The sequence below is a fragment of the Anomaloglossus baeobatrachus genome, chromosome 8 (genome assembly GCF_048569485.1).
Source record: "Anomaloglossus baeobatrachus isolate aAnoBae1 chromosome 8, aAnoBae1.hap1, whole genome shotgun sequence".
NCBI classification, from domain to species: Eukaryota; Metazoa; Chordata; class Amphibia; order Anura; family Aromobatidae; genus Anomaloglossus; species Anomaloglossus baeobatrachus.
Genome location: NC_134360.1, coordinates 133,067,126 through 133,093,320, shown reverse-complemented (window position 1 = coordinate 133,093,320; position 26,195 = coordinate 133,067,126). Strand labels below are relative to the sequence as shown.

At 44.9% G+C, this 26,195-nt stretch overlaps 1 protein-coding gene across 2 annotated transcripts in view; it reads left to right on the top strand.

Moving 5' to 3' along the window:
• Positions 1-26,195, top strand: part of ODR4 (odr-4 GPCR localization factor homolog) — a 155,949-nt gene that overhangs the window by 42,590 nt on the left and 87,164 nt on the right. For both annotated transcript variants that reach the window (XM_075322003.1, XM_075322002.1), the window contains exons 4-5: positions 1,214-1,309; positions 18,107-18,213. In XM_075322003.1, coding sequence (XP_075178118.1) covers positions 1,214-1,309; positions 18,107-18,213 — 203 coding nt within the window. The remainder of the gene's footprint in view (positions 1-1,213; positions 1,310-18,106; positions 18,214-26,195) is intronic.

The following is a 26,195-nucleotide window of genomic DNA, read 5'->3' as shown; positions in this document are numbered from 1 at the left end:
AACAAAATTCCCTTCTTTCATACAGTCGTGTGAGTTAAGCGGGCTTTACACGCAGCGATATCGCTAGCGATATCGCTGGTGAAAGCACCCGCCCCTGTCGTTTGTGCGTCACGGGCAAATCGCTGCCCATGGCGCACAATATCGTTAGGAGCCGTCACACATACTTAGCTCCCTAGCGACATCGCTGTTGCCGGCGAGTCGCCTCCTTTCTAAGGGGGCGGTTCGTGCGGCGTCACAGGGGCGTCACTAAGCGGCCACCCAATAGAAGCGGAGGGGCGGAGATTAGCGGCCGTAACATCCCGCCCACCTCCTTCCTTTCTCATTGCCGGCGGCCGCAGGTAATCTGCAGTTCGTCGTTTCCGAGGTGTCACACGTAGCGTTGTGTGCTGCCTTGGGAACGACGAACAACCTGTGAGATCAACAATCAACGATTTTTTGAAAACGAATGACGTGTCAGCAATGGACGATTTGGTGAGTATTTTCCATCGTTAACGGCCGTTCGTTGGTGTCACACACAACGACGTCGCTAACAATGCCGGATGTGCATCACGGAATCCATGACCCTTGTGATTTATCGTTATTTAGTCGTTGTGTGTAACGGGGACTTTAGTTAAAAATTCACCCTCCAGGTATTTTTTTATTAGTGACACTTCATTTTCTTGTTTTTTTGTTAACCATGTCCCAACTTTTTCGAGATGTGTTGCTGCCATAAATTTTTAGGTAATTTTTTAAAAATTAAAACTGTCCAATCTTTTATCTGTGTTCGATGTTCTGTTGTGAATAAAATATTGCTATATTTCCATATCATTGCAATCTTGTTTTGTTTTTGGATTTAGGGTTGTATTTGTGATCCGTTTTAACATATCTGGATCAGCTAGAAAAAAAAAAATTACCCTAATTTGAAGTCCGTCTTCAGATGAACATACATATTAGATCAAAGTCAGGAGTCAATATAATACGTATGGAAGCCGCCCAAGTATCCCCAATGTCAAAAGTATAGAAAGACCCCGCATGTTGGAATTCCATGTGATGGATCTATTGCTAAACACATTTTGAAAGACTAAAAAAAAGTCTAGAAAATATCAGCTGAACGTCCATAATCCACACAGAACAACACTTTGAGAATATCGTAGACAAGAAAATAAACCGAGAAAGACTGATAAAAAGATTACAACTTATCTGACTGGATACTGTTAATATTCTGCCTTTTTAGGTAAATCGGATGCTTCCTGGAGGCCTTATGGTTATTGGCGTATTTCTTATAACATCTCCAGAGCTTTCAAAGGAGTCTCAAAATACTTTACGAAAGGTAAGCTGGTAGGTCTTATCATTAAAACTCTCTAGTCATTAATTATTATCATTATCATTAATTATTATTAGCATTAATTATTCCATAATTAATTCATTTAAGTCATTAATTATTCCATAAATATCATGTGGGGAAAATCACCTTTCACACATTGCAGATAATTTTCTTTTTTGTATTTTTTTTCCCCTCCGTCCACATAGCTGTATGACTGCCTGTATTTGCAGAACACGTCGTAGTTTTCAGTGACTTTTTTTTTTTTTAACTTCGTTTTATTAACAATTTCAAACATGGTACAACTGACATTTGCCATATAAAGATAGCTCAGTATATAGATAGTAATATTTAAATATAACAATGAACAGTCATATAAAGTCCATAATATCTTTAGCACTTAACATAGAACAATGTTATTATCCAAACTTCTTATCATTTGCATATATATCTAAATTTATATTGAGCATAAGAACAGCTCTAACTATCAGCATGACCATATTTTGAAAACAAGATAGAAAAAGGAAGAGAAAAAAGAGAAAAGAAAGAACAACAACAACAGCCACATTGCATTATTATATCTCAATATTACATTGGACAGTGTTTCATATCCCAACATCTAGCGGGAACCACCATTATCCGCATAATCTCCCTCAAACCTCCGCAAGTGTGTCTGGAGAAGAATTCCACAAACCCCAGATTTTGTTAAATATTCCCGGGCACCCCCTATTATAATATACCACCCACTCATAGACTTTGGTTGCATTGACTAGTTTAACCCAGGACCGCACAGTTGGATTCAAATCTCCCATCCACCTCAGAGCTATTAATTTCCTAGCCAGAAACAATGCCTCTCTGAGGAATATTGTCATGTAATGATCCCAGGACTCTTCCTCCACCACCCCAAACAGGCATATCAAAGGGTCACACAAAACAGGAATCGACACAATCGATGTCAGCAGAGATGTCACTCCCCGCCAGTACGAAGATATATTAGGACAGCTCCAGATCATATGTATGAAATTTGCCCCTGAGAGATGACACCTCGGGCACTCCGATGTACGAGAACGGCCCATACTAAATAATCGAGTTGGAGTAAGGAATGCCTGGTGGACAATGTAGCATTGAATCAACTTGTTATTAACCGACGGGGATACCGCAGTCGGAGATTCCAATATCTCTTCCCATTCCTCTCCCTGTAGAGAGGGAATTAGAGATTTCCATCTATCCTGGGCTGGCAAGGGGTCCGACTCCACCCCCACCGACAACAGGTAAGTATATATAGCTGAGATGAGGCCTCGAGGTCCTTGTGATTTTAGAATACCTATCATAGGAAGTGATGATATCAATTTCCTCACTCCAATTTTCTGTATGTGGGATTGAATCGCTGTGCGAATCTGCAGGTATCTAAAAAACTGTGATCTTGGAACATTATATTCAATCTGGACTTGTTCAAAGGACTTGAAGGTTGTGGTTCCCGGAACAAAAAGATCACCTAATGCACTGATGCTGTGAGTGGCCCAGAATTGCGCCAAGGGGTGATCTCCCAGAGTATGGAAGAGTTTTCAGTGACTTTATCATTCATTGTAGTGGAAAATGGCAAAATTCCAAGTGAGATGAAATAGTGGGAAAAAATGCAATTCTGCCATTGTTTTTTGGGTTTTGTTTTCATGGTGTTTGTTTGATGCCAAAAATGACCTGACATCATGAATCTCACGGTGTACAAAGGGCTGGTAAGACATAGTACAGCATATTCCCCACTAGGTGGCAGCAAAGTCGTGAAGGAGAGTCAAAGTAACAATGTAACAGAAAGGAGGCTGATGTACAGCAGAGTAACTTCAGCAGGCAGTTTACAGGCGAACCACCAGGAGGCAATAGAGTAGTCCAGCAGTCAGGGTCTAGCTGGGAAATCAAGTCACTGCAGAGGGAGGCTCAAGATCAGGTCAGAAAACATAACTGAAGTCGGATGCCGGGAGATCAGATATGCAAAGGGAAACACAAAGGGCACAGGGAATGGAAGACAGGACCGGAGGGTGAGGAGACACAAACACGGGAAGGAGGATGAACCAGGATGGGTAAACAACTGACAGGAGCGGGAAGTCAGGGACTGGGACAGATGGACAAACGGGGGAGGTTACAGGTCAGGGCACGGTAACCAGGAGTCAGATCAAACAGGAAATCTCACCAGAGCCAGTCACAGGCTGCAGAGCAGAACTATAACCAGCACAGGAATACATGTACAGCGACCAGATATAGTGTCTCCTTAAACCAAAATTGAGACTGATGGGAGTTAACCGCTGACATGACCAGGCCGGGTCAGGAAACTCTGGAGCAGGAAATACCCGTCCTGGATCATGACAATGAATTCTCCAGGTTAATACAATTATGTCCATACCAAACCTGCATCATTATTTATATGGTAAAAAAAATCATAACTTTGTAAACTGAAATATTGAAATACATATGATATTTTGAAAACTTTTTTATTGCATTTTTTAGGGAGGTGTGATTACTAAAAACCCACAAGTCTGACATTTTGATTCCCTTTTGCTTTACGACGTTTAAAGTACCCGTTCAGTAATTTTATATTCCATGATCGCACCAATAATAAATATGTAGTTCATCCTCACCGCTGATTGGCAGCTTTCTGCCTATGCAAAGTTTAAACAGAATGCTGCCAACCAGTGAGGGAGGCTCATGAATATGAAGGACTACATATTTGCTATTGGTGCGTCCATGGAAGTGTGGTCTACCAAAATATAACATTTTTTAACCAGTTATTCTAAAGTGCCTGCAGGCAAATGGCAGCGCTTAACCCTGAAAAAAACCTGCTATATTCTTGCAGCTTGGTTCTATTGGCAAAGACACCCCTTTACTTAGCCAGGTTTTAATAAATTATATAAGGGATTTTATACAAAAAATCCACAAAGAACCAGCGCTAGATGGGTTTTTTTATATATAATTTTATTAAAGAAAATATTGCTATCCTTGTTCCAAGGCAGGGTATTTAATAATACACAATACACTAAAAAATTTTCTTAGAACCACATATACCAGAAAAAACACAATATAAATAAGTCAGAATTGAAAATACAAATAAAAATAAAGATAGAAATAAAAATATTAATAATAATAAAAATATGAAAGATAAATCAAAAACCACACAAAGGGTTTTGGTATAAACCCGTTTCCTCAGAGGTGATCCGATATTCACAATAATTAATTTCTAACTCAGCTATCGTAATGCCCCGGCCGGTGGCATATACTTGATTTAGTAAAATATTGTGACTGATAGCATATAGGTGTACCACACCACCTCTGACTAATTTGCAAGCCTATTTTGCACACATCAAGCTTTGCACAAAATGTTGTAGAAATCAGAAACCCTCAATCCCCAATGTGATGTCAGTGGGATTTGCCAGCAGATTTTGATCTGTAGTAATATAAACCTGATTCCTCCGTTAGATAAACTGAAGTTGTTGTCAATGCAGGATTAACTTGTTAAATTTTCCAAGCACCTACTTGGAAGCATGTGGTCGTGAACAATACAGGTTGTGGAGGAGATGTCAGGTTACCACAAACCCCTTAGTTAGAGTCTCTAGACCACTTTACGGTGCCACAACTAAGCGGTCCCGTATTGTCCCAGTTCCCCAGCAGCTAGGTACAGTCGCTGGAAGCACCGATTATTTGCTGCAAATATAATGTGTGATCAGCAGTTTTACTCAACCTCTCCAGCGGGCAGTCCGATCTGTGTCCAGTGTGAGCTGAATGTGTCCACACACCGAGGGAGTTTACTTGGCAAGCTGTCACTACACAGGTAAAGCAGACAGTGCAAGATTCCAATCCAGTCCACTTCCAATGTGAACAATGAGTAGCCGTAGAGGGCACCACTGGAGGATGGTTGCAAGCAAGAATAACAGCGGTAACTTCTCAACCTTTTCAGCAGACAGTCCGGACCGTGTCCTTTAGAGGCTGACTAGTGCTGCACAAGGGAGAGGTTGTTTGACAGAGTATCACCACACAGGTGGAGTAGGCAAAGCAGAGTCTTAATCCGACGCGCGTTTCGGGGGCGTGCACCGGCCCCCTTCCTCAAGGATGACTGGGCTATTGCCTAGGGCGCTATTTATGCGCATATTAAATTACTTAAAAAAAAAAAAAAAAATTATTTTAACCCCTTCACGACCGCGGGCAGTAAAATTACGTCCTATTTTAACGTGACTTAACGACCAGGGACGTAATTTTACTGCCTAAACTTCATTTGATTGCCGTGGCCATAGCAACGGCTTTCAAATGATGTCCCCTGCTGTTTCTTACAGCAGGGGACCTTTGCTTGACCCTAGGGGGGGCGGCATCGCCACCCCCTATCGACGATCGATGTGATTGGCTGTTCAAATCTGAACCGCCAACCACATCGATCGCACTAATTTCGGCAAAAATAATGCCCGAATTAGTGCGATCCTGTGAGATCCAGCTATGAGATGCCGCAGCTGCTGCAGCATATCATAGGTGGACCTCAAACATGTCTCCCCCAGCCCCTGCAGCACTGATTGGAGCGATCGTGCTATGACGCGCAATCGCTCCAATCAGTGTGCAGTGGGGCGGTGTGATTTGCCGGTGGCCGCCCTCCCCAGGCCTGTGCTGGCCTGCGAGCCCTCCCCCAACATGTCTGCAGCGTGCAGTGGCTGGTACTTGTGGTACCACGCCACCGCCGCTGCTGCCGCCGCCGCCGCCCTAGCTGTCACCGCTGCTGCACGTGAGTACTGTGCTCACTTTGCAGCCAGCCCGTGCGCGCTCCCGTGGTGCCCCTGCGCGCTCCCGTGGTGCCCCTGCGCGCTGCCATGGTAGCCCCTGCCGTGCCCCCCCCGCGATCTGCTCCCCCCCAACCCCCCCCCCCCCCCCCCCGACATCCCGATCTGCTCCCCCCACGATCTGACTGCCTCCCCCATTATCTCTGTTCTGCAGCTCCCTCTCCGGTCTCCCCCTCTGCTCTACCCCCCTCCCCCTCTGCTTCCCCCCCCCCTCTCTGCTCTCACTCCCCCCCCCTCTCCCCCTCTGCTCTCCCCCGACGTCCTCTTACCTGTCTTCACCGGCCTGATCACATCTGCGTCCATCGCTGGGTCCTTCCTGGGCATTCTGCTGATCTGCCTGCTGCTCCTGTAAAGCTGTCCATCTCTCTGCCATCTATTCCTCTGCAGCTCTTCTGGTCAGTGTTCCTCCTGCTAGTCCTCTGGGTACTGTGAGTATAACTTTTTTTTTTTTTTTTCCGTATCCCCTGTCCATTTTTACACCTCATCCGTCCGTGCGTCCCGCCAAGCGCTGATCAGGGATGCAGATAACGGATCGGCATCCCTGCTCAATTTTTGGCGTGACTTTTTTTTTTTTTTTCCGTATCCCCGACGCTTTTTGTATCGCATCCGTCCGTGCGTCCCGCCAAGCGCTGAACAGGGATGCAGATAACGGATCGGCATCCCTGCTCAATTTTTGGCGTGACTTTTTTTTCCGTATCCCCGACGCTTTTTGTATCGCATCCGTCTGTGCGTCCCGCCAAGCGCTGATCAGGGATGCAGATAACGGATCGGCATCCCTGCTCAATTTTTGGCGTGACTTTTTTTTTTCCGTATCCCCGACGCTTTTTGTATCACATCCATCCGTGCGTCCCGCCAAGCGCTGATCAGGGATGCACATAACGGATCGGCATCCATGGTCAATTTTTGGCGTGACTTTTTTCCGTATTTGCGACGCTTTTTGTATCGCATCCGTCCGTGCGTCCCACCAAGCACTGATCAGGGATGCACATAACGGATCTGCATCCATGGTCAATTTTTGGCGTGACTTTTTTTTTTTTTTACGTATCCCCGACGCTTTTTTTTATCGCATCCGACCGTGCGTCCTGCAGCGGCCGATCAGTGCACTGCGTCTGTGCGTTTGAAAAGTCAAATGGCGCTCCTTCTCTTCTGAGCCCCGCCATGCGCTCAAACAATTTATTTCCACCACATATGAGGTATCTGCGTACTCAGGAGAAAATGCACAATACATTTTATGGTGCATTTTTTCCTGTTACCCTTGTGAAAAAAAAAGCTACCTAGTTGAAGCAACCGTTTTGTGGTAAAAAAAAAAATTTTTCTTTTCACGGCTCAACGCTATAAACTTCTGTGAAGCCCCCAGGTGTTCAAAGTGCACATCAAACATCTAGAAAAATTATTTGAGGGCTCTAGTTTCCAAAATGGTGTCACTTGTGGGGGAGCTCCACTGTTTAGGCACCATAGGGGGTCTCCAAACGTGACATGGCGTCCGCTAATGATTCAAACCAATTTTGCTGTCAAATGGCGCTCCTTCTCTTCTGAGCCCCGCCATGCGCCCAAACAATTACTTTCCACCACATATGAGGTATCTGCGTACTCAGGAGAAATTGCACAATACATTTTATGGTGCATTTTTTCCTGTTACCCTTGTGAAAAAAAAAGCTACCTAGTTGAAGCAACTGTTTTGTGGTAAAAAAAAAAATTTTTCTTTTCACGGCTCAACGCTATAAACTTCTGTGAAGCCCCCAGGTGTTCAAAGTGCACATCAAACATCTAGAAAAATTATTTGAGGGCTCTAGTTTCCAAAATGGGGTGACTTGTGGGGGAGCTCCACTGTTTAGGCACCATAGGGGGTCTCCAAACGTGACATGGCGTCCGCTAATGATTCCAACCAATTTTGCTGTCAAATGGCGCTCCTTCTCTTCTGAGCCCCGCCATGCGCCCAAACAATTACTTTCCACCACATATGAGGTATCTGCGTACTCAGGAGAAAATGCACAATACATTTTATGGTGCATTTTTTCCTGATAGCCTTGTGAAAAAAAAAGCTACCTAGTTGAAGCAACCGTTTTGTGGTAAAAAAAATTTTTTTTCTTTTCACGGCTCAACGCTATAAACTTCTGTGAAGCCCCCAAGTGTTCAAAGTGCTCACCAAACATCTAGAAAAATTATTTGAGGGCTCTAGTTCCAAAATGGGGTGACTTGTGGGGGAGCTCCATTGTTTAGGCACCTCAGGGGGTCTTCAAACCCGACATGGCGTCCGCTAATGAGTGCAGCTAATTTTGCATTCAAAAATTCAAATGGCGCTCCTTGCCTTCCGAGCACTGCCGTGTGTCCAAAGATTGATTTCCACCACATATGAGGTATCTGCGTATTCAGGAGGAAAATGCACAATACATTTTATGGTGCATTTTTTCCTGTTACCCTTGTGAAAAAAAAAGCTACCTAGTTGAAGCAACCGTTTTGTTGTAAAAAAAATTTTTTTTTCTTTTCACGGCTCAACGCTATAAACTTCTGTGAAGCCCCCAGGGGTTCAAAGTGCTCACCAAACATCTAGAACAATTATTTGAGGGCTCTAGTTTCCAAAATGGGGTCACTTGTGGGGGAGCTCCATTGTTTAGGCACCTCAGGGGGGTCTTCAAACCCGACATGGCGTCCGCTAACAGGTGCAGCTAATTTTGCCACTCAAAAATTCAAATGGCGCTCCTTGCCTTCCGAGCACTGCTGTGTGTCCAAACATTTGATTTCCACCACATATGAGGTATCTGCGTACTCAGGAGAAAATGCACAATACATTTTATGGTGCATTTTTTCCTGTTACCCTTGTGAAAAAAAAAGCTACCTAGTTGAAGCAACCGTTTTGTGGTAAAAAAAAATTTTTTTCTTTTCACGGCTCAACGCTATAAACTTATGTGAAGCCCCCAGGGGTTCAAAGTGCTCACCAAACATCTAGAAAAATTATTTGAGGGCTCTAGTTTCCAAAATGGGGGGGGGGGGCACGGGGGGGGTGGGGGGGGAGGGCGCCAGGGGGGGGGGGGGGGTTAGGCACCTCAGGGGGTCTTCAAACCCGACATGGCGTCTGCTAATGAGTGCAGCTAATTTTTGCGTTCAAAAATTCAAATGGCGCTCCTTCCCTTCCGAGCTCTGCCGTGCGCCCAAACAATTGATTTTTACCACATATGGGGTATCAGCGTACTCAGGAGAACATGCACAATAAATTGTATTGTGTACTTTCTCTTTTCTCCCTTGTAAAAATGAAAATTTTATGGCTAAAGTAACATTTTTGTGTTAAAAAGTAAAATTTTCATTTTTTCCTTCCACATTGCTTTGGTTCCTGTGAAGCACCTAAAGGGTTAATAAACTTATTGGATGTGGTTTTGAGCAGTGTGAGGGGGTGTAGTTTTTAGAATGGGGTCACTTTTGGGTATTTTCTGTCACCTAGGCCTCTCAAAGTCACCTCAAATGTAATGTGGTCCCTAAAAAAATTATTTTGTAAATTTTGTTGGAAAAATGAGAATTTGCTGATGACCTTTGACCCCTTCTAACTTCCTAACGGAAAAAAATTTGTTTCGAAAATTGCGCTGATGTAAAGTACACAAGTGGGGAAATGTTATTTAGTAACTATTTTGTGTGACATATCTCACAGATTTATGGGCATAAATTTTCAAAGTTTGAAAATTGCGAAATTTTCAAAATTTTCGCCAAATTTCCTAAATTTTCACAAATAAACGCAAAAAATATCGGCCTAAATTTACCACTGACATGAAGCACAATATGTCACGAAAAAACAATCTCAGAATCGCCAGGATCCGTTGAAGCGTTCCAGAGTTATAACCTGTCAAAGTGACACTGGTCAGAATTGCAAAAAATGGCCCGGTCATTAGGGTGTTTTAGTGGCCGGGGGTGAAGGGGTTAAGAGAACATCATAAATGGTATAAATTTGCTATAATAAGTTTCTTATATTCAAAGACACTCTTGGACCAGTGATACACTAATTTTAAGGTGTGTTACATATATACATATTTATCCATATCCATTTTTTTTTTTTTTTTTTTTCTTTCTTCTCTTCTCTTTTCTTTTCTCTTTCCTTTGTATCAATACCAGTATCTTTAATTCTTCTGCCTATTTTTATATATAAAACTATAATTAATTAAAAGCAAACAGTTCAATGTCATTATTGAGTCCATATGGTTTTAAAGTATTTCAATTCAAAAATCCATTGGCTCTCTGCTCGTGACATTTTTTTAATAAAATCGCCACCCCTCCAGTCCTTTGTTATTTTTTGCACACCCCATACTTCGGATCCCTTAAAAGACCTCCATGTTTTAACGCATAATGTCTGGATAGGGGGTGTTTAGTACATTTATTTTTAACATTTCGAATGTGTTCACCCACCCTTTTCCATAGGGGTCTAATAGTTCTCCCAATGTATTTTTCTGACAAGGACATTGAATGCAATATACAACTCCCTTTGATTGACATGTGATGAATTCTTTAATCATAATTTCTGACTGTCCCTGTACAAAGGATTTTCGTGTGATATTCTTTGTGTTTTTACACACTATACACCTTTTGCATGGAAAATAGCCTTTCAAGTCTAACATTCCTATTTTTTTGGGTACTGTAAAATTACGTATAGTGGGTGCCACTAAATTGCCAATGTTGTTGGCCTTTCTATATATAAATTTTGGATTAGTGGGCAGAAATTCCCCTATTATTTTGTCCTCTTTCAAGAGGTTCCAATACTTTTTAACAATGTTTTTAAAGATTCTTACTTGTGCAGTGTATTGGAGAATTATGGGGATATTAAAATCATTGGATTTAGGGGAGATGGGTGCGACTTGTTTACTTTGAAGTAAATTTTTTCTTTCTATCATTTCGTCTGTGCATACGCATCCTTCAGAAACTCCCCCCTATATCCTTTCTGGACAAATTTCTTTGTTAGTGCACCCGCTTCCATCTCAAAATCTTCTTGTTTACTGCAGTTTCTGTATGCTCTGATATATTGGCTTTTTGAACATTTAAGAGCCAACTTGGAAGATGGCAACTCCTCAATGATATATAACTATTTGTATCAGTAGGTTTATGGTAGAAAAATATTTAGATCAAGAAAATTAATCATTGTGGCACTCACTGTATGGGTGAACTTAAGGTGATACTCATTTACGTTTAGACCTGCCAAGAACTCATGAAGTGACTGACTGTCACCTGACCAAATGAAAAGGACATCATCAATGAAGCGACGCCAGAGGACCAGGTTCTCCCGAAGCACGCCCCCAGGGTATATGGTGTCTTCCTCCCACCTCCCCATATAGAGGTTGGCGTAGCTTGGGGCGAACCTGGTCCCCATGGCTGTCCCCCACTTTTGCAAAAAGTATTGGACCCCATATCGAAAATAATTATGATTTAATATAAACAAAATACATTCCTCCAAGTAGTCAATCTGCATTTGGGGAAATAATCCGGACTTGGTTAGAAAATGTTTTGAGGCTTCGCAGCCCTTTAGATGCTCAATAGAGGTATACAGTGAGGTGACGTCAATGGACCCCAAAATATAATTTTGCTCCCATTTTACTTCTTGTAAGAGCTGCAACACTTGGGTGCTATCTTTCAAAAAGGCAGGTAATAGTGGAACGCACTTTTGAAGATGAATATCTATATACCTTGATAGGTTGGCTGTCAGACAGCCAATACCCGATATAATAGGGCGTCCTGGGGGGTTTTGCATTGTCTTGTGAATTTTAGGTACATGGTAGAAGACAGCTAGTCTGGGGGTCTGGTTCCTAATGTAAGATGCTTCATTTTTGTTTAAAATTCCCCTGTCAAGACCTCTCTTGACTAGGGAATTAAGTTCCTCTATATAGGTATTTGTAGGGTCAGAGGTCAACATAGCATACGTTGACCTATCCCCTAATAGGCGAGCTGATTCTTTCTCATAGTCACCCATGTCCATCACGACTATGCCCCCTCCCTTGTCTGCCGGGCGTATTATTATATTCCCATTTTTTTGCAAGTTTTTTATTGCTGTTATTTCCCCCATTGTTAAGTTGTTCTTCCGATTTCCACATTGCGTCGGGTTTTTCAACCGTCTAATGTCGTTCACTACACATTTTTGAAAAGTGAAAAAAGAGTCCGAATATTCATTTATTGGGTGAAAGTTAGACTGACATTTAAGGTCAGTAGTTTGATTAGTTACATTAGTCGAATCTATCGGGTTCGTCATATTTTTGACCACAGGGTTTTTCAAAAAATGTTTTTTTAGGGCCAGTTTTCTCATGAATTGTTTCACCCCAATGAAAGCTTGGAACCTGTTGAGGCCCACAGAGGGTGCAAATTTTAGCCCTTTTCGTAATAAAGAGGTTTCATTAATGGTTAATTGATGATGACTGAGATTAAAGATTTTTTGTGATTGTTGATTCTCTTCTAGTTGACTATTTATTTTCTTTTTGGTGCGTTTCCCTCCCCTACACCCTCTTTTGTATTCCTTTTTCCTACCCTGAAAAAATCCAGGGTGGTAGTGTTCCGTGTTGATTTGGGGCGTCCAGGATTAATACTAACATATCTCCTATTAAATCTCTGGGGTCGAGATTGTGTAGGTTTAATTCTTGAGTTGACAGGCGTATTATTATTGTTAGTTTCTGGCAAAATAGACCTACCTCTTAAAGACGTGGAGGGTTCATTCATACTACTCCCAGGGTCTATAGGTACTTCCAAAATGGGAGTGTCGTTTGAACTTCTACCACCTATTGCTTGTTCATGCAAACCCGTGTTTGTTTGGGGGGTGTTTGCCAAATTCGGTGTACTAGCAGAATCTAGTAACAAATTTTGGGTTAGTTGTTCCATGGAAGTTTCATATACGGAAAAAACTTCTTCCTCTTCCATGGATCCTGCATCAGGGGTGCATTCAATTTGATCTATGACTTCAAATTGGTTAAGTTCTAATGGATCCCTTCCATCATATCTACTTGATTTATCCAAATGAGTCTGGGGCATGGTGGAACTTCTCCTACCCGACAGAGCGGATAAGCCCAAGTCTCTCCCATATTTTCTTTCTTTTTTCTCAATAATTTCTTTTTCTTTGTTTTGTATCCGTTTTAATATATTTTTAGACAGATTAGATATTTCGTAATTATTTTTATGGGGTTTTATTTCATCAAATAGTTGAAGAATTCGACTTTTATTTAGTATAAGTTGTTTTTTTCTTTTATCAATAATGAATTGGACTGCCTGTCTAGAGAAATCTTTAAAAAGTTCATCCCATTCTAAAAGGGTTTGGCGATCTCCTATATCTCCTGATAGGGCTTTACTAACCAGTAATCCTTTAGGTATAATATCGGCTTCCAGATACCTTTCAAGAGTAGCTACTTCCCATAAATCTCTCATCTCTTTTAAAAGTAATTGTTCTAATTCCCTAAGTTTCTTTTTAATTATAGAAATATCCGGACCATTAACAGTGTTTAATTGTGGCTTTTCCGCATAACCAAAAAACCTTTGCACTTTAAAAATCCTGTCTTTGCGGTTTTCCCACAAATCCCCCATTTTGACCTACGCGGGAGTATATACAACAAAGCCTGGACAAGGATAGCACGTGTTGTGGGTTAGCAGATAGCCACAAGGGGTTAATGAAATATATTCTAAAGTGCCTGCAGGCAAATGGCAGCGCTTAACCCTGAAAAAAACCTGCTATATTCTTGCAGCTTGGTTCTATTGGCAAAGACACCCCTTTACTTAGCCAGGTTTTAATAAATTATATAAGGGATTTTATACAAAAAATCCACAAAGAACCAGCGCTAGATGGGTTTTTTTATATATAATTTTATTAAAGAAAATATTGCTATCCTTGTTCCAAGGCAGGGTATTTAATAATACACAATACACTAAAAAATTTTCTTAGAACCACATATACCAGAAAAAACACAATATAAATAAGTCAGAATTGAAAATACAAATAAAAATAAAGATAGAAATAAAAATATTAATAATAATAAAAATATGAAAGATAAATAAAAAACCACACAAAGGGTTTTGGTATAAACCCGTTTCCTCAGAGGTGATCCGATATTCACAATAATTAATTTCTAACTCAGCTATCGTAATGCCCCGGCCGGTGGCATATACTTGATTTAGTAAAATATTGTGACTGATAGCATATAGGTGTACCACACCACCTCTGACTAATTTGCAAGCCTATTTTGCACACATCAAGCTTTGCACAAAATGTTGTAGAAATCAGAAACCCTCAATCCCCAATGTGATGTCAGTGGGATTTGCCAGCAGATTTTGATCTGTAGTAATATAAACCTGATTCCTCCGTTAGATAAACTGAAGTTGTTGTCAATGCAGGATTAACTTGTTAAATTTTCCAAGCACCTACTTGGAAGCATGTGGTCGTGAACAATACAGGTTGTGGAGGAGATGTCAGGTTACCACAAACCCCTTAGTTAGAGTCTCTAGACCACTTTACGGTGCCACAACTAAGCGGTCCCGTATTGTCCCAGTTCCCCAGCAGCTAGGTACAGTCGCTGGAAGCACCGATTATTTGCTGCAAATATAATGTGTGATCAGCAGTTTTACTCAACCTCTCCAGCGGGCAGTCCGATCTGTGTCCAGTGTGAGCTGAATGTGTCCACACACCGAGGGAGTTTACTTGGCAAGCTGTCACTACACAGGTAAAGCAGACAGTGCAAGATTCCAATCCAGTCCACTTCCAATGTGAATGTTAAAAATAAATGTACTAAACACCCCCTATCCAGACATTATGCGTTAAAACATGGAGGGTCTTTTAAGGGATCCGAAGTATGGGGTGTGCAAAAAATAACAAAGGACTGGAGGGGTGGCGATTTTATTAAAAAAATGTCACGAGCAGAGAGCCAATGGATTTTTGAATTGAATACTTTAAAACCATATGGACTCAATAATGACATTGAACTGTTTGCTTTTAATTAATTTATAGTTTTATATATAAAAATAGGCAGAAGAATTAAAGATACTGGTATTGATACAAAGGAAAGAGAAAAGAAAAGAGAAGAGAAGAAAGAAAAAAAAAAAAAAAAAAGAAGAAAAAAAAAAAAAATGGATATGGATAAATATGTATATATGTAACACACCTTAAAATTAGTGTATCACTGGTCCAAGAGTGTCTTTGAATATAAGAAACTTATTATAGCAAATTTATACCATTTATGATGTTCTCTTAAAATAATTTTTTTTTTTTTAAGTAATTTAATATGCGCATAAATAGCGCCCTAGGCAATAGCCCAGTCATCCTTGAGGAAGGGGGCCGGTGCACGCCCCCGAAACGCGCGTCGGATTAAGACTCTGCTTTGCCTACTCCACCTGTGTGGTGATACTCTGTCAAACAACCTCTCCCTTGTGCAGCACTAGTCAGCCTCTAAAGGACACGGTCCGGACTGTCTGCTGAAAAGGTTGAGAAGTTACCGCTGTTATTCTTGCTTGCAACCATCCTCCAGTGGTGCCCTCTACGGCTACTCATTGTTCACATTGGAAGTGGACTGGATTGGAATCTTGCACTGTCTGCTTTACCTGTGTAGTGACAGCTTGCCAAGTAAACTCCCTCGGTGTGTGGACACATTCAGCTCACACTGGACACAGATCGGACTGCCCGCTGGAGAGGTTGAGTAAAACTGCTGATCACACATTATATTTGCAGCAAATAATCGGTGCTTCCAGCGACTGTACCTAGCTGCTGGGGAACTGGGACAATACGGGACCGCTTAGTTGTGGCACCGTAAAGTGGTCTAGAGACTCTAACTAAGGGGTTTGTGGTAACCTGACATCTCCTCCACAACCTGTATTGTTCACGACCACATGCTTCCAAGTAGGTGCTTGGAAAATTTAACAAGTTAATCCTGCATTGACAACAACTTCAGTTTATCTAACGGAGGAATCAGGTTTATATTACTACAGATCAAAATCTGCTGGCAAATCCCACTGACATCACATTGGGGATTGAGGGTTTCTGATTTCTACAACATTTTGTGCAAAGCTTGATGTGTGCAAAATAGGCTTGCAAATTAGTCAGAGGTGGTGTGGTACACCTATATGCTATCAGTCACAATATTTTACTAAATCAAGTATATGCCACCGGCCGGGGCATTACGATAGCTGAGTTAGAAATTAATTATTGTGAATATCGGATCACCTCTGAGGAAACGGGTTTATACCAAAACCCTTTGTGTGGTTTTTGATTTATCTTTCATATTTTTATTATTATTAATATTTTTATTTCTATCTTTATTTTTATTTGTATTTTCAATTCTGACTTATTTATATTGTGTTTTTTCTGGTATATGTGGTTCTAAGAAAATTTTTTAGTGTATTGTGTATTATTAAATACCCTGCCTTGGAACAAGGATAGCAATATTTTCTTTAATAAAATTATATATAAAAAAACCCATCTAGCGCTGGTTCTTTGTGGATTTTTTGTATAAAATCCCTTATATAATTTTTTAACCAGTATTGTAGACACCGTAAAAAGAAACGGAATCAAAACTCCAGAATTGTGTTTTTTCAGTAAGTAGACCTCCAACCCCCTCACGGTTTTGCAGCTCATCTCCATTCACTTCAATGGGGCTGAGTTGCAATTTGAGACTCTTGTTGCATGTTCTTTGAATGAATTTTTCCATTTTTTTTTTACATTTCATGTAGCTTGTTTTTATCTGATCCTCATAGCAGTAAAAGCTTAGTATACAATTAGGTCTGGAAATTTTTGGACAGTGACACAGGTTTTGGCATTTTAGCAGAATTGTTAAAAGTAACCAAATCAACAGTCAGCAAAAAAAAAAGAACACAAGAGTACACTGGTAAGCTTGGGAAGCTAAAAGGCCTGGATATCCACGAAGGCCCATTGTGGATGATTGCAGAATCCTTTCCATGGTGAAGAAACATCTCTTCACAACATACACCCAAGTGAAGAACACTCTCCAGGAAGCCGGTGTCTAAGGCTGTGGGACCACGATGAGGGATCACAGCGTTTTGGATGCAGAGTGTTATCGCTGCTTCCAAAACGCTGCATTGTACAGTAAAAGCACAGTGGTTGAGATTTCTAGAAATCCCATGCCCATTGTGCTTGCTTTTCCCGCAGCATAGACTGACATGCAATGCAGCTTCCCAAGCCACAGTATGTCAATTTATTGCTGTGGAGTCACAAGTGTTCTCTCCAGGAAGAACAGGGAGAGACTGCAGAGGCCCGAAACATGATTGTGGACACAGGCAGCTGCGGTCTGCTGTGGACAACACTTGTAGCCCCACAGGAGAGGCCATGCTGCTTCCAGGACGCAGCATGTCCAAGTTGTGGGCATGTAACCTAAGTCTACCATAAAGAGAAGACTTCATGAGAGCAAATACAGAGGGTTCACGACAAAGTGCAAACCATTAATCAGCCTTAAATATAAAAAGGCCGGAATAAACTTTGCCAATAAAACATCTAAAGAAGCCAGCCAAGATCTGGAAAAGCAGCAGAGTACAGATGAAACTAAGATCAACCTGTACCAGAAGTATGGGAAGAAGAAAATATGGAAGAGGCTTCAACTGGCTCATGATCCAAAGCTCACCACATCCTCTGGAACACATGGTGGAGGCAGTGTGATGGCCAGGCACGCTTGGCTTCCAATGGCGCTGGGTCACTAGTGTTGTGACTGAAGACAGAAGCAGCCGGATGAATTCTGGAGAGTACAGGGTGATACTTTCTGCTCAGATTTAACCGAATGCAGCAAGCTTGATTGGATATTACTTCACAGTGCAGAAGGACAATTTGAAGCCTCTAAAATAAGGGGACTTTGTTCAAAAATGGTTCCAATTCTAAATGTTGTATAGGATATTTTTTCTATTCCTTTAAATAAACCTTAAAATCTACATCTCAGTTGTTTCATTTTAAATCCCAAATAGTGGTTTGCAGAGCCCAAATCACAAGATTCAGTCACTGCCCAAATATTTTCGGACTTAACTGTAGATCACAATCCAGCATCCTTATTTCTCATTGCAGCTCCTCTTTGCTGTGGATAAGTCTTCAAAGAAGAACAGATTGTGGAGTCTCAGCGAGAACGATGTCACTGACAGAGTAACGGTGCATGTTTGTGCTGCATCAAAAAAGTAGGTTATTACATCTCCTAAGATATGTCTGGAATCATTCCACTGTATTCCCCACAGTGCCATGGGATGGACTTTCATTATATAGGCTAATGAATGCACTACACCCCACCATTGCAGCTTGGAAAAAGTCACAGACCAGACGATAACACACATTAGCAATGTGATGCCAAGGGGAAACTAGGATTGGAGAGACAGATTTGTAACTTGCACAATTCTATAGTCTATTATTGAAAATAAGTCTCTGGCAGCTGCTTATTCTGGCTGCAATTATAGAAATGACATTGCAGACTTGTGGTGGAGTTTGGGGAAGAGCTGCTAATGACTTCTAAATGCTGACTACATTCGGTGTGCATGGTCTCACGATTCCCCGGTATGGGTGGGTGGTCACGTGACATCATGTATGCAGCGTGCTTTTATTGGGATAAGCCTAACACATCTAATCAGCACGTAACCGCATGTGTGCAAATCACATACAAGCAGTCACATGACCGCCTGCTTGCAGTGCAAATGCCAGGGAGTTGTAACAGTGTGTGCACCACAGTCATTCAGAGTCCCAAGCTCAGTGATGTACTTTACCTTAAAGGGGGTTGTCCAGTGCTTTAATAATGATGGTCTATTCTGTTCAGTGGCCACGGCCAGGTACTGCACATTCGCCTTTATTTGAATGAATAAAAGTGGATCAGCTGTACTCAGTATGCAATCAATAGAGCTTTGCTACTCCACTCCACAGTTAAGCCCATCCGACTGATGCCAGCATCAAGAACAGATGTTTCTTTAAAGGGAACCTGTCAGGTCCAATATGCATCCAGAACCATAAGCAGTTCTTGGTGCATATTGCTAATCCCTGCCTAACCATCCCTGTATACACTAGCATAGATAAAGGGATCTTTAGAAAAAGTATTTCTAAAGATCCTTCATTATATGCTAATGAGGCCAAGGACTAGTCGCAAGGGCGTTAGTTCCCTTGGTTAGACGTCCCCATTAGCATGTAAGCATGACCTTGCGGGCGTACTAACATGTTAATGAATGTCTAGTGGCTCACCTCTGCTGCCACTGCACCCGACGCTGGATTTCAGCTCAGTGAGCATGATCCCCAGACTTCTGGTCATACGCACTATGAAGCCGGTTGTACACGTCTCCGCTTCAAACTGGTCTAGTGCGCATGACCGGAAGTGCCAGGACTTTATTATTATTATTATTTATTATTATAGCGCCATTTATTCCATGGCGCTTTACAAGTGAAAAAGGGTATACGTACAACAATCATTAACAGTACAAAACAGACTGGTATAGGTGGAGAGAGGACCCTGCCCGCGAGGGCTCACAGTCTACAGGGAATGGGTGATGGTACAATAGGTGAGGACAGAGCTGGTTGCGCAGTGGTCTACTGGACTGAGGGCTATTGTAGGTTGTAGGCTTGTTGGAAGAGGTGGCTCTTGAGGTTCCTCTTGAAGCTTTCCACGGTAGGTGAGAGTCTGATGTGCTGAGGTAGAGCGTTCCAGAGTATGGGGGATGCACGGGAGAAATCTTGTACGCGATTGTGGGAAGAGGAGATAAGAGAGTAGCAGAGAAGGAGATCTTGTGAGGATCTGAGGTTGCATGCAGGTAGGTACCGGGAGACTAGGTCACAGATGTAGGCAGGAGACAGGTTGTGCATGGGTTTGTATGTCATGGTTAATATTTTGAACTGGAGTCGTTGGGTGATGGGAAGCCAGTGAAGGGATTGGCAGAGTGGCGAGGCTGGGGAGTAGTGAGGGGAGAGGTGGATTAAGCGGGCCGCAGAGTTTAGGATAGATTGGAGGGGTGCAAGAGTGTTGGAAGGGAGGCCAGGGAGCAGGAGGTTGCAGTAGTCAAGGCGGGAGATGATGAGGGCATGCACTAATGTTTTTGCTGATTCTTGGTTAAGGAAAGCACGGATCCGGGAGATATTTTTGAATTGTAATCTGCATGAGTTGAAGAGGGCTTGGATGTGTGGCTTGAAGGATAGAGCAGAGCCGAGGGTTACTCCAAGACAACGAGCTTGTGAGACTAGGGAGAGTGAGCAACCATCAAGTTTGATGGAAAGGCTTGTCGGAGGAGATGAGTGAGGAGGAGGAAAGACAATAAACTCTGTTTCTTCGGCGCTCTATTGGGAGACCCAGACGATTGGGGTGTATAGCACTGCCTCCGGAGGCCACACAAAGCAATTACACTAAAAAGTGTAAGGCCCCTCCCCTTCTGGCTATACACCCCCAGTGGGATCACTGGCTCACCAGTTTTCGGCTTTGTGCGAAGGAGGTCAGACATCCACGCATAGCTCCACTGTTTGTAGTCAGCAGTAGCTGCTGGCTCTATCGGATGGAAGAAAAGAGGGCCCATATAGGGCCCCCAGCATGCTCCCTTCTCACCCGCGGTTGGTGCTTGTAAGGTTGAGGTACCTATTGCTGGTACAGAGGCTGGAGCCCACATGCTGTTTTCCTTCCACATCCCCTGGAGGGCTCTGTGGAAGTGGGATCTTGCCGGCCCCCAAGCCCTGGGGCCGGGCTCCATCCACAGACCCATAGAACCTGCTGGATTGGGAGCGGGAGTGCCGTTCAGGGACAAGGCCCTGCAACTTTCAGGTACTCTGTGTCCCCGGCAGGCACGGACACGCTCAGGGCTTGCTGAGCGTTGTAGTGCGCCGGGGACAGTGGCGCTGTACGCTGGGGGTTAGGTCACTGCAGCTTTGCTGAGTGACGTTGTGTGTTGGGAACTACTGCGCCGACCGCTCCTGGAGCGGCGGCGCAGCTGCGACTTGTGGTGCGCCGGGGGCTTTGCGCCGACCGCGCTTTTACGGCGGCGGCGTTTTTAACTTTAGCCCCCGGCTTCTGCGGCCTAGCACCGCTTCGTTCCCGCCCCCACCCTGTCAATCAGGGTAGGGGAGAGACGCTGCTCAATAGGCAGCGCCGAGGGCTGGAGCCTTATTTACATGCTCCAGCCCTCTCACTAGGCACAAGGGGAAGCAGACTTCCCGCTCTTCGTCGGTGTACGCCCAGGGCCCGCCCCCCCTCTCCACAAGGACGCCGGCAGCCATTACACATGCGATCTGGCTGGGGAGAGGCAGCAGGCTCTGGGAGACCCAGACTAGAGGGATTTCTGGCGACCACACACCGCTCCTAAGCGGGCGGTAAGCTGCACAGTAGTGCTGGCCCCACTAGTGCCTCAGTGATATATTAGTGTACTTTTTTCTTGGTACCATATATATATAGATAGTTGCACTGTAAGGTCGCTTCTTGGCTGGACACCCTGTACTGCTCTGAGGAGGCAGCAACATGTCATCCGCAAAACGCAAGGCTGCCAAGCCACGGGCTGTGTACACTGTTTGTACTGCATGTGGGGCTGATCTACCGGCAGGCTCCAATGATCCACATTGTGTGCAATGTTCAGTCCCAGTGGCACTTCGTCAGCCAGAGCCTATGGTGGTGGTAGCCCAGGCAGAGACGCCTGTGAACCCTGCCCCGGTGACGGGGACAGACTTTGCAGTGTTTGCTGATAAAATGTCTGAGGCTATGACAAAAATCCTGGAGACCTTGCAGGCCAGGCCAGTTCCTCAGACCATGGACACCGCTGTGGCTATGCTCTCTGGTCCCCCTCAGTTGGAACTAGTCCGTACTTCAAGGGGGTCTCAAGCATCACAAGCTGAAGTCTCTGACTCAGATGACAGTCCCAGGCAGCCTAAGCGAGCTCGCTGGGAAAGACCCTCGACGTCATCACACTGCTCAGGGTCTCAGCGAGAAGAATCTCTCTGTGATGAGACTGAGGACGGTGATCAGGATTCTAATCCTGAGGCACCTCTCAATCTGGATGCCCCTGATGGTGACGCCATGGTTAATGACCTTATATCGGCGATTAATAGGCTGTTGGATATTTCTCCCCCAGCCCCTTCTGCAGAGGAGGCAGCTGCACAGCAGGAGAAGTTCCATTTCCTGTATCCCAAGCGTAAATTAAGTGCTTTTTTGGACCACTCTGACTTCAGAGAATCAATCCAGAAGCACGACGCTCATCCAGACAAGCGTTTCTCTAAGCGTTCTAAGGATACCCGTTATCCTTTTCCCGCTGAAGTGGCCAAACGCTGGACCCAGTGCCCAAAGGTGGATCCCCCAATTTCCAAGCTTGCGGCTAGATCCATAGTCGCAGTAGAGGATGGCGCTTCACTTAAAGATGCCAACGACAGACAGATGGACCTTTGGTTGAAATCTGTCTATGAAGCTATCGGCGCGTCCTTTGCTCCAGCATTCGCGGCCGTGTGGGCACTACAAGCTATTTCAGCTGGTTTAGCACAGGTGGATGCTATCATGCATCCAGCAGTGCCGCAGGTGGCGTCCCTAACCTCGCAAATGTCTGCGTTTGCGACCTATGCTATCAATGCTGTCCTAGAATCTACGAGCCGTACCTCTATGGCGGCCGCCAATTCTGTGGTTTTGCGCAGAGCCTTATGGTTAAAGGACTGGAAAGCAGATGCTGGTTCCAAAAAATGCTTAACCAGCTTGCCATTATCTAGGGACAGACTGTTTGGTGAGCCATTGGCTGAAATCATAAAACAGTCCAAGGGTAAGGACTCTTCCTTGCCACAGCCCAGAGCAAGTAAACCTCAACAGAAAAAGTGGCAGTCGAGGTTTCGGTCCTTTCGAGGCTCGGGCAAACCCCAATTCTCCTCGTCCAAAGGGACTCAGAAAGGACAAGGGAGCTCAGATTCCTGGCGGGCTCACTCACGCCCCAGGAAAGCAAATGGAGGAACCGCTTCCAAGGCGGCTACCTCATGACTTTCGGCCTCCTCCCTCCGCATCCTCGGTCGGTGGCAGGCTCTCCCGCTTTTGCGACATTTGGCTGTCACAGGTCAAAGACCGGTGGGTAACAGACATTTTGTCTCGCGGGTACAGAATCGAGTTCAGTTCTCGGCCTCCACTTCGGTTCTTCAGAACCTCCCCACACCCCAACCGAGCAGATGCCCTGCTGCAGGTGGTGGACTCTCTAAGAGCAGAAGGAGTCGTGATCCCTGTTCCCCCTCTGGAACGGGGGCGAGGATTTTACTCCAATCTCTTTGTGGTTCCAAAAAAGGACGGCTCCTTCCGTCCTGTTCTGGACCTAAAACTGCTCAACAAGCATGTGAACGCCAGGCGGTTCCGGATGGAATCCCTCCGCTCAGTCATTGCCTCAATGTCCCAAGGAGATTTCCTAGCATCAATAGACATCAAAGATGCTTATCTCCACGTGCCGATTGCTACGGAGCACCAACGCTTTCTGCGCTTCGTGATAGGAGACGAACATCTTCAGTTCGTGGCTCTGCCATTTGGTCTGGCGACAGCCCCCCGGGTGTTCACCAAGATCATGGCAGCAGTGGTAGCAGTCTTGCACTCTCACGGACACTCTGTGATCCCTTACTTGGACGATCTACTGGTCAAGGCACCCTCTCAGGAGGCATGCCAACTCAGCCTGAATTTTGCACTGGAGACTCTCCAGGCGTTCGGGTGGATCATCAACTTCCCAAAGTCAAATCTGTCACCGACCCAATCACTAACGTATCTTGGCATGGAGTTTCATACTCTCTCAGCGATAGTGAAGCTTCCGCTGAGCAAGCAGCGGTCACTACAGACAGGGGTGCAGGCTCTCCTTCAAGGTCAGTCGCACTCCTTAAGACGCCTCATGCACTTCCTCGGGAAGATGGTGGCGGCAATAGAGGCGGTTCCGTTTGCGCAGTTTCATCTGCGTCCACTTCAATGGGACATTCTCCGCCAATGGGACGGGAAGTCGACATCCCTGGACAGGAAAGTCTCCCTTTCCCAGACGGCCAAGGACTCTCTGCAGTGGTGGCTCCTTTCCACCTCGTTATCACAGGGAAGATCCTTCCTACCACCGTCCTGGGCGGTAGTCACGACAGACGCGAGTCTGTCAGGGTGGGGAGCAGTGTTTCTCCACCACAGGGCTCAGGGTACGTGGACTCAGCAGGAGTCCAGCCTTCAGATCAATGTTCTGGAAATCAGAGCAGTGTTTCTTGCCCTACTAGCCTTCCAGCAGTGGCTGGAAGGGAAGCAGATCCGAATTCAATCGGACAACTCCACAGCGGTGGCATACATCAATCACCAAGGAGGGACTCGCAGTCGGCAAGCCTTCCAGGAAGTCCGGCGCATTATGATGTGGGTGGAAGCCACGGCTTCCACCATATCCGCAGTTCACATCCCCGGCGTAGAAAACTGGGAAGCAGACTTCCTCAGTCGCCAGGCCATGGACGCAGGGGAATGGTCCCTTCACCCGGACGTGTTTCAGGAAATCTGTCACCGATGGGGAAGGCCGGACGTCGATCTAATGGCGTCCCGGCACAACAACAAGGTCCCAACATTCATGGCACGGTCTCGCGATCAAAGAGCGCTGGCGGCAGACGCCCTAGTGCAAGATTGGTCGCAGTTCCGGCTCCCTTATGTGTTTCCACCTCTGGCACTCTTGCCCAGAGTGCTACGCAAGATCAGATCCGAATGCAGCCGCGTCATACTCGTCGCTCCAGACTGGCCGAGGAGGGCGTGGTATCCGGATCTGTGGCATCTCACGGTCGGCCAACCGTGGGCACTACCAGACCGACCAGACTTACTGTCCCAAGGGCTGTTTTTCCGTCGGAATTCTGCGGCCCTCAACCTGACTGCGTGGCCATTGAGTCCTGGATCCTAGCGTCTTCAGGCTTATCCCAAGGGGTCGTTGCCACCATGAGACAGGCTAGGAAGCCCACGTCTGCTAAGATCTACCACAGAACGTGGAGGATATTCTTATCCTGGTGCTCTGCTCAGAGAGTGTCTCCCTGGCCATTTGCATTACCTACCCTTCTTTCTTTCCTCCAATCTGGGTTAGAAAAAGGTTTGTCGCTCGGCTCCCTTAAAGGGCAAGTCTCGGCGCTATCCGTCTTTTTTCAGAAGCGTCTAGCACGACTTCCTAAGGTGCGCACGTTCCTACAGGGGGTTTGCCATATAGTTCCCCCGTACAAGCGGCCGTTAGATCCATGGGATCTGAACAGGGTACTAGTTGCCCTCCAGAAGCCGCCCTTCGAGCCTCTGAAGGAGGTTTCACTTTCTAGACTATCACAGAAAGTGGCTTTTCTGGTAGCGATCACATCTCTTCGGAGAGTGTCTGAGCTAGCAGCGTTGTCTTCCAAGGCTCCCTTCCTGGTCTTCCACCAGGACAAGGTAGTGCTGCGCCCCATTCAGGAGTTTCTCCCGAAGGTGGTATCCTCTTTTCATCTTAATCAGGATATCTTTTTGCCTTCGTTTTGTCCTCATGCAGTTCATCGGTATGAGAAGGATTTACATTTGTTAGATCTGGTGAGAGCACTCAGAATCTACATTTCCCGCACAGCGCCCCTGCGCCGTTCGGATGCACTTTTTGTCCTTGTCGCTGGTAAGCGCAAGGGGTCGCAGGCTTCTAAGGCCACCCTGGCTCGATGGATCAAAGAACCAATTCTTGAAGCCTACCGTTCTGCGGGGCTTCAGGTTCCATCAGGGCTAAAGGCCCATTCTACCAGAGCCGTGGGTGCGTCCTGGGCATTGCGACACCAGGCTACGGCTCAACAGGTGTGCCAGGCAGCTACCTGGTCGAGTCTGCACACTTTCACCAAACATTATCAGGTGCATACCTATGCTTCGGCGGACGCCAGCCTAGGTAGAAGAGTCCTGCAGGCGGCAGTTGCCTCCCCGTAGGGGAGGGCTGTCTTGCAGCTCTAACATGAGGTATTTCTTTACCCACCCTGGGACAGCTTTTGGACGTCCCAATCGTCTGGGTCTCCCAATAGAGCGCCGAAGAAGAAGGGAATTTTGTTACTTACCGTAAATTCCTTTTCTTCTAGCTCTTATTGGGAGACCCAGCACCTGCCCTGTTGTCCTTCGGGATTTTTGGTTTGTTTGCGGGTACACATGTTGTTCATGTTGAACGGTTTTCAGTTCTCCGATGTTACTCGGAGTGAATTTGTTTAAACCAGTTATTGG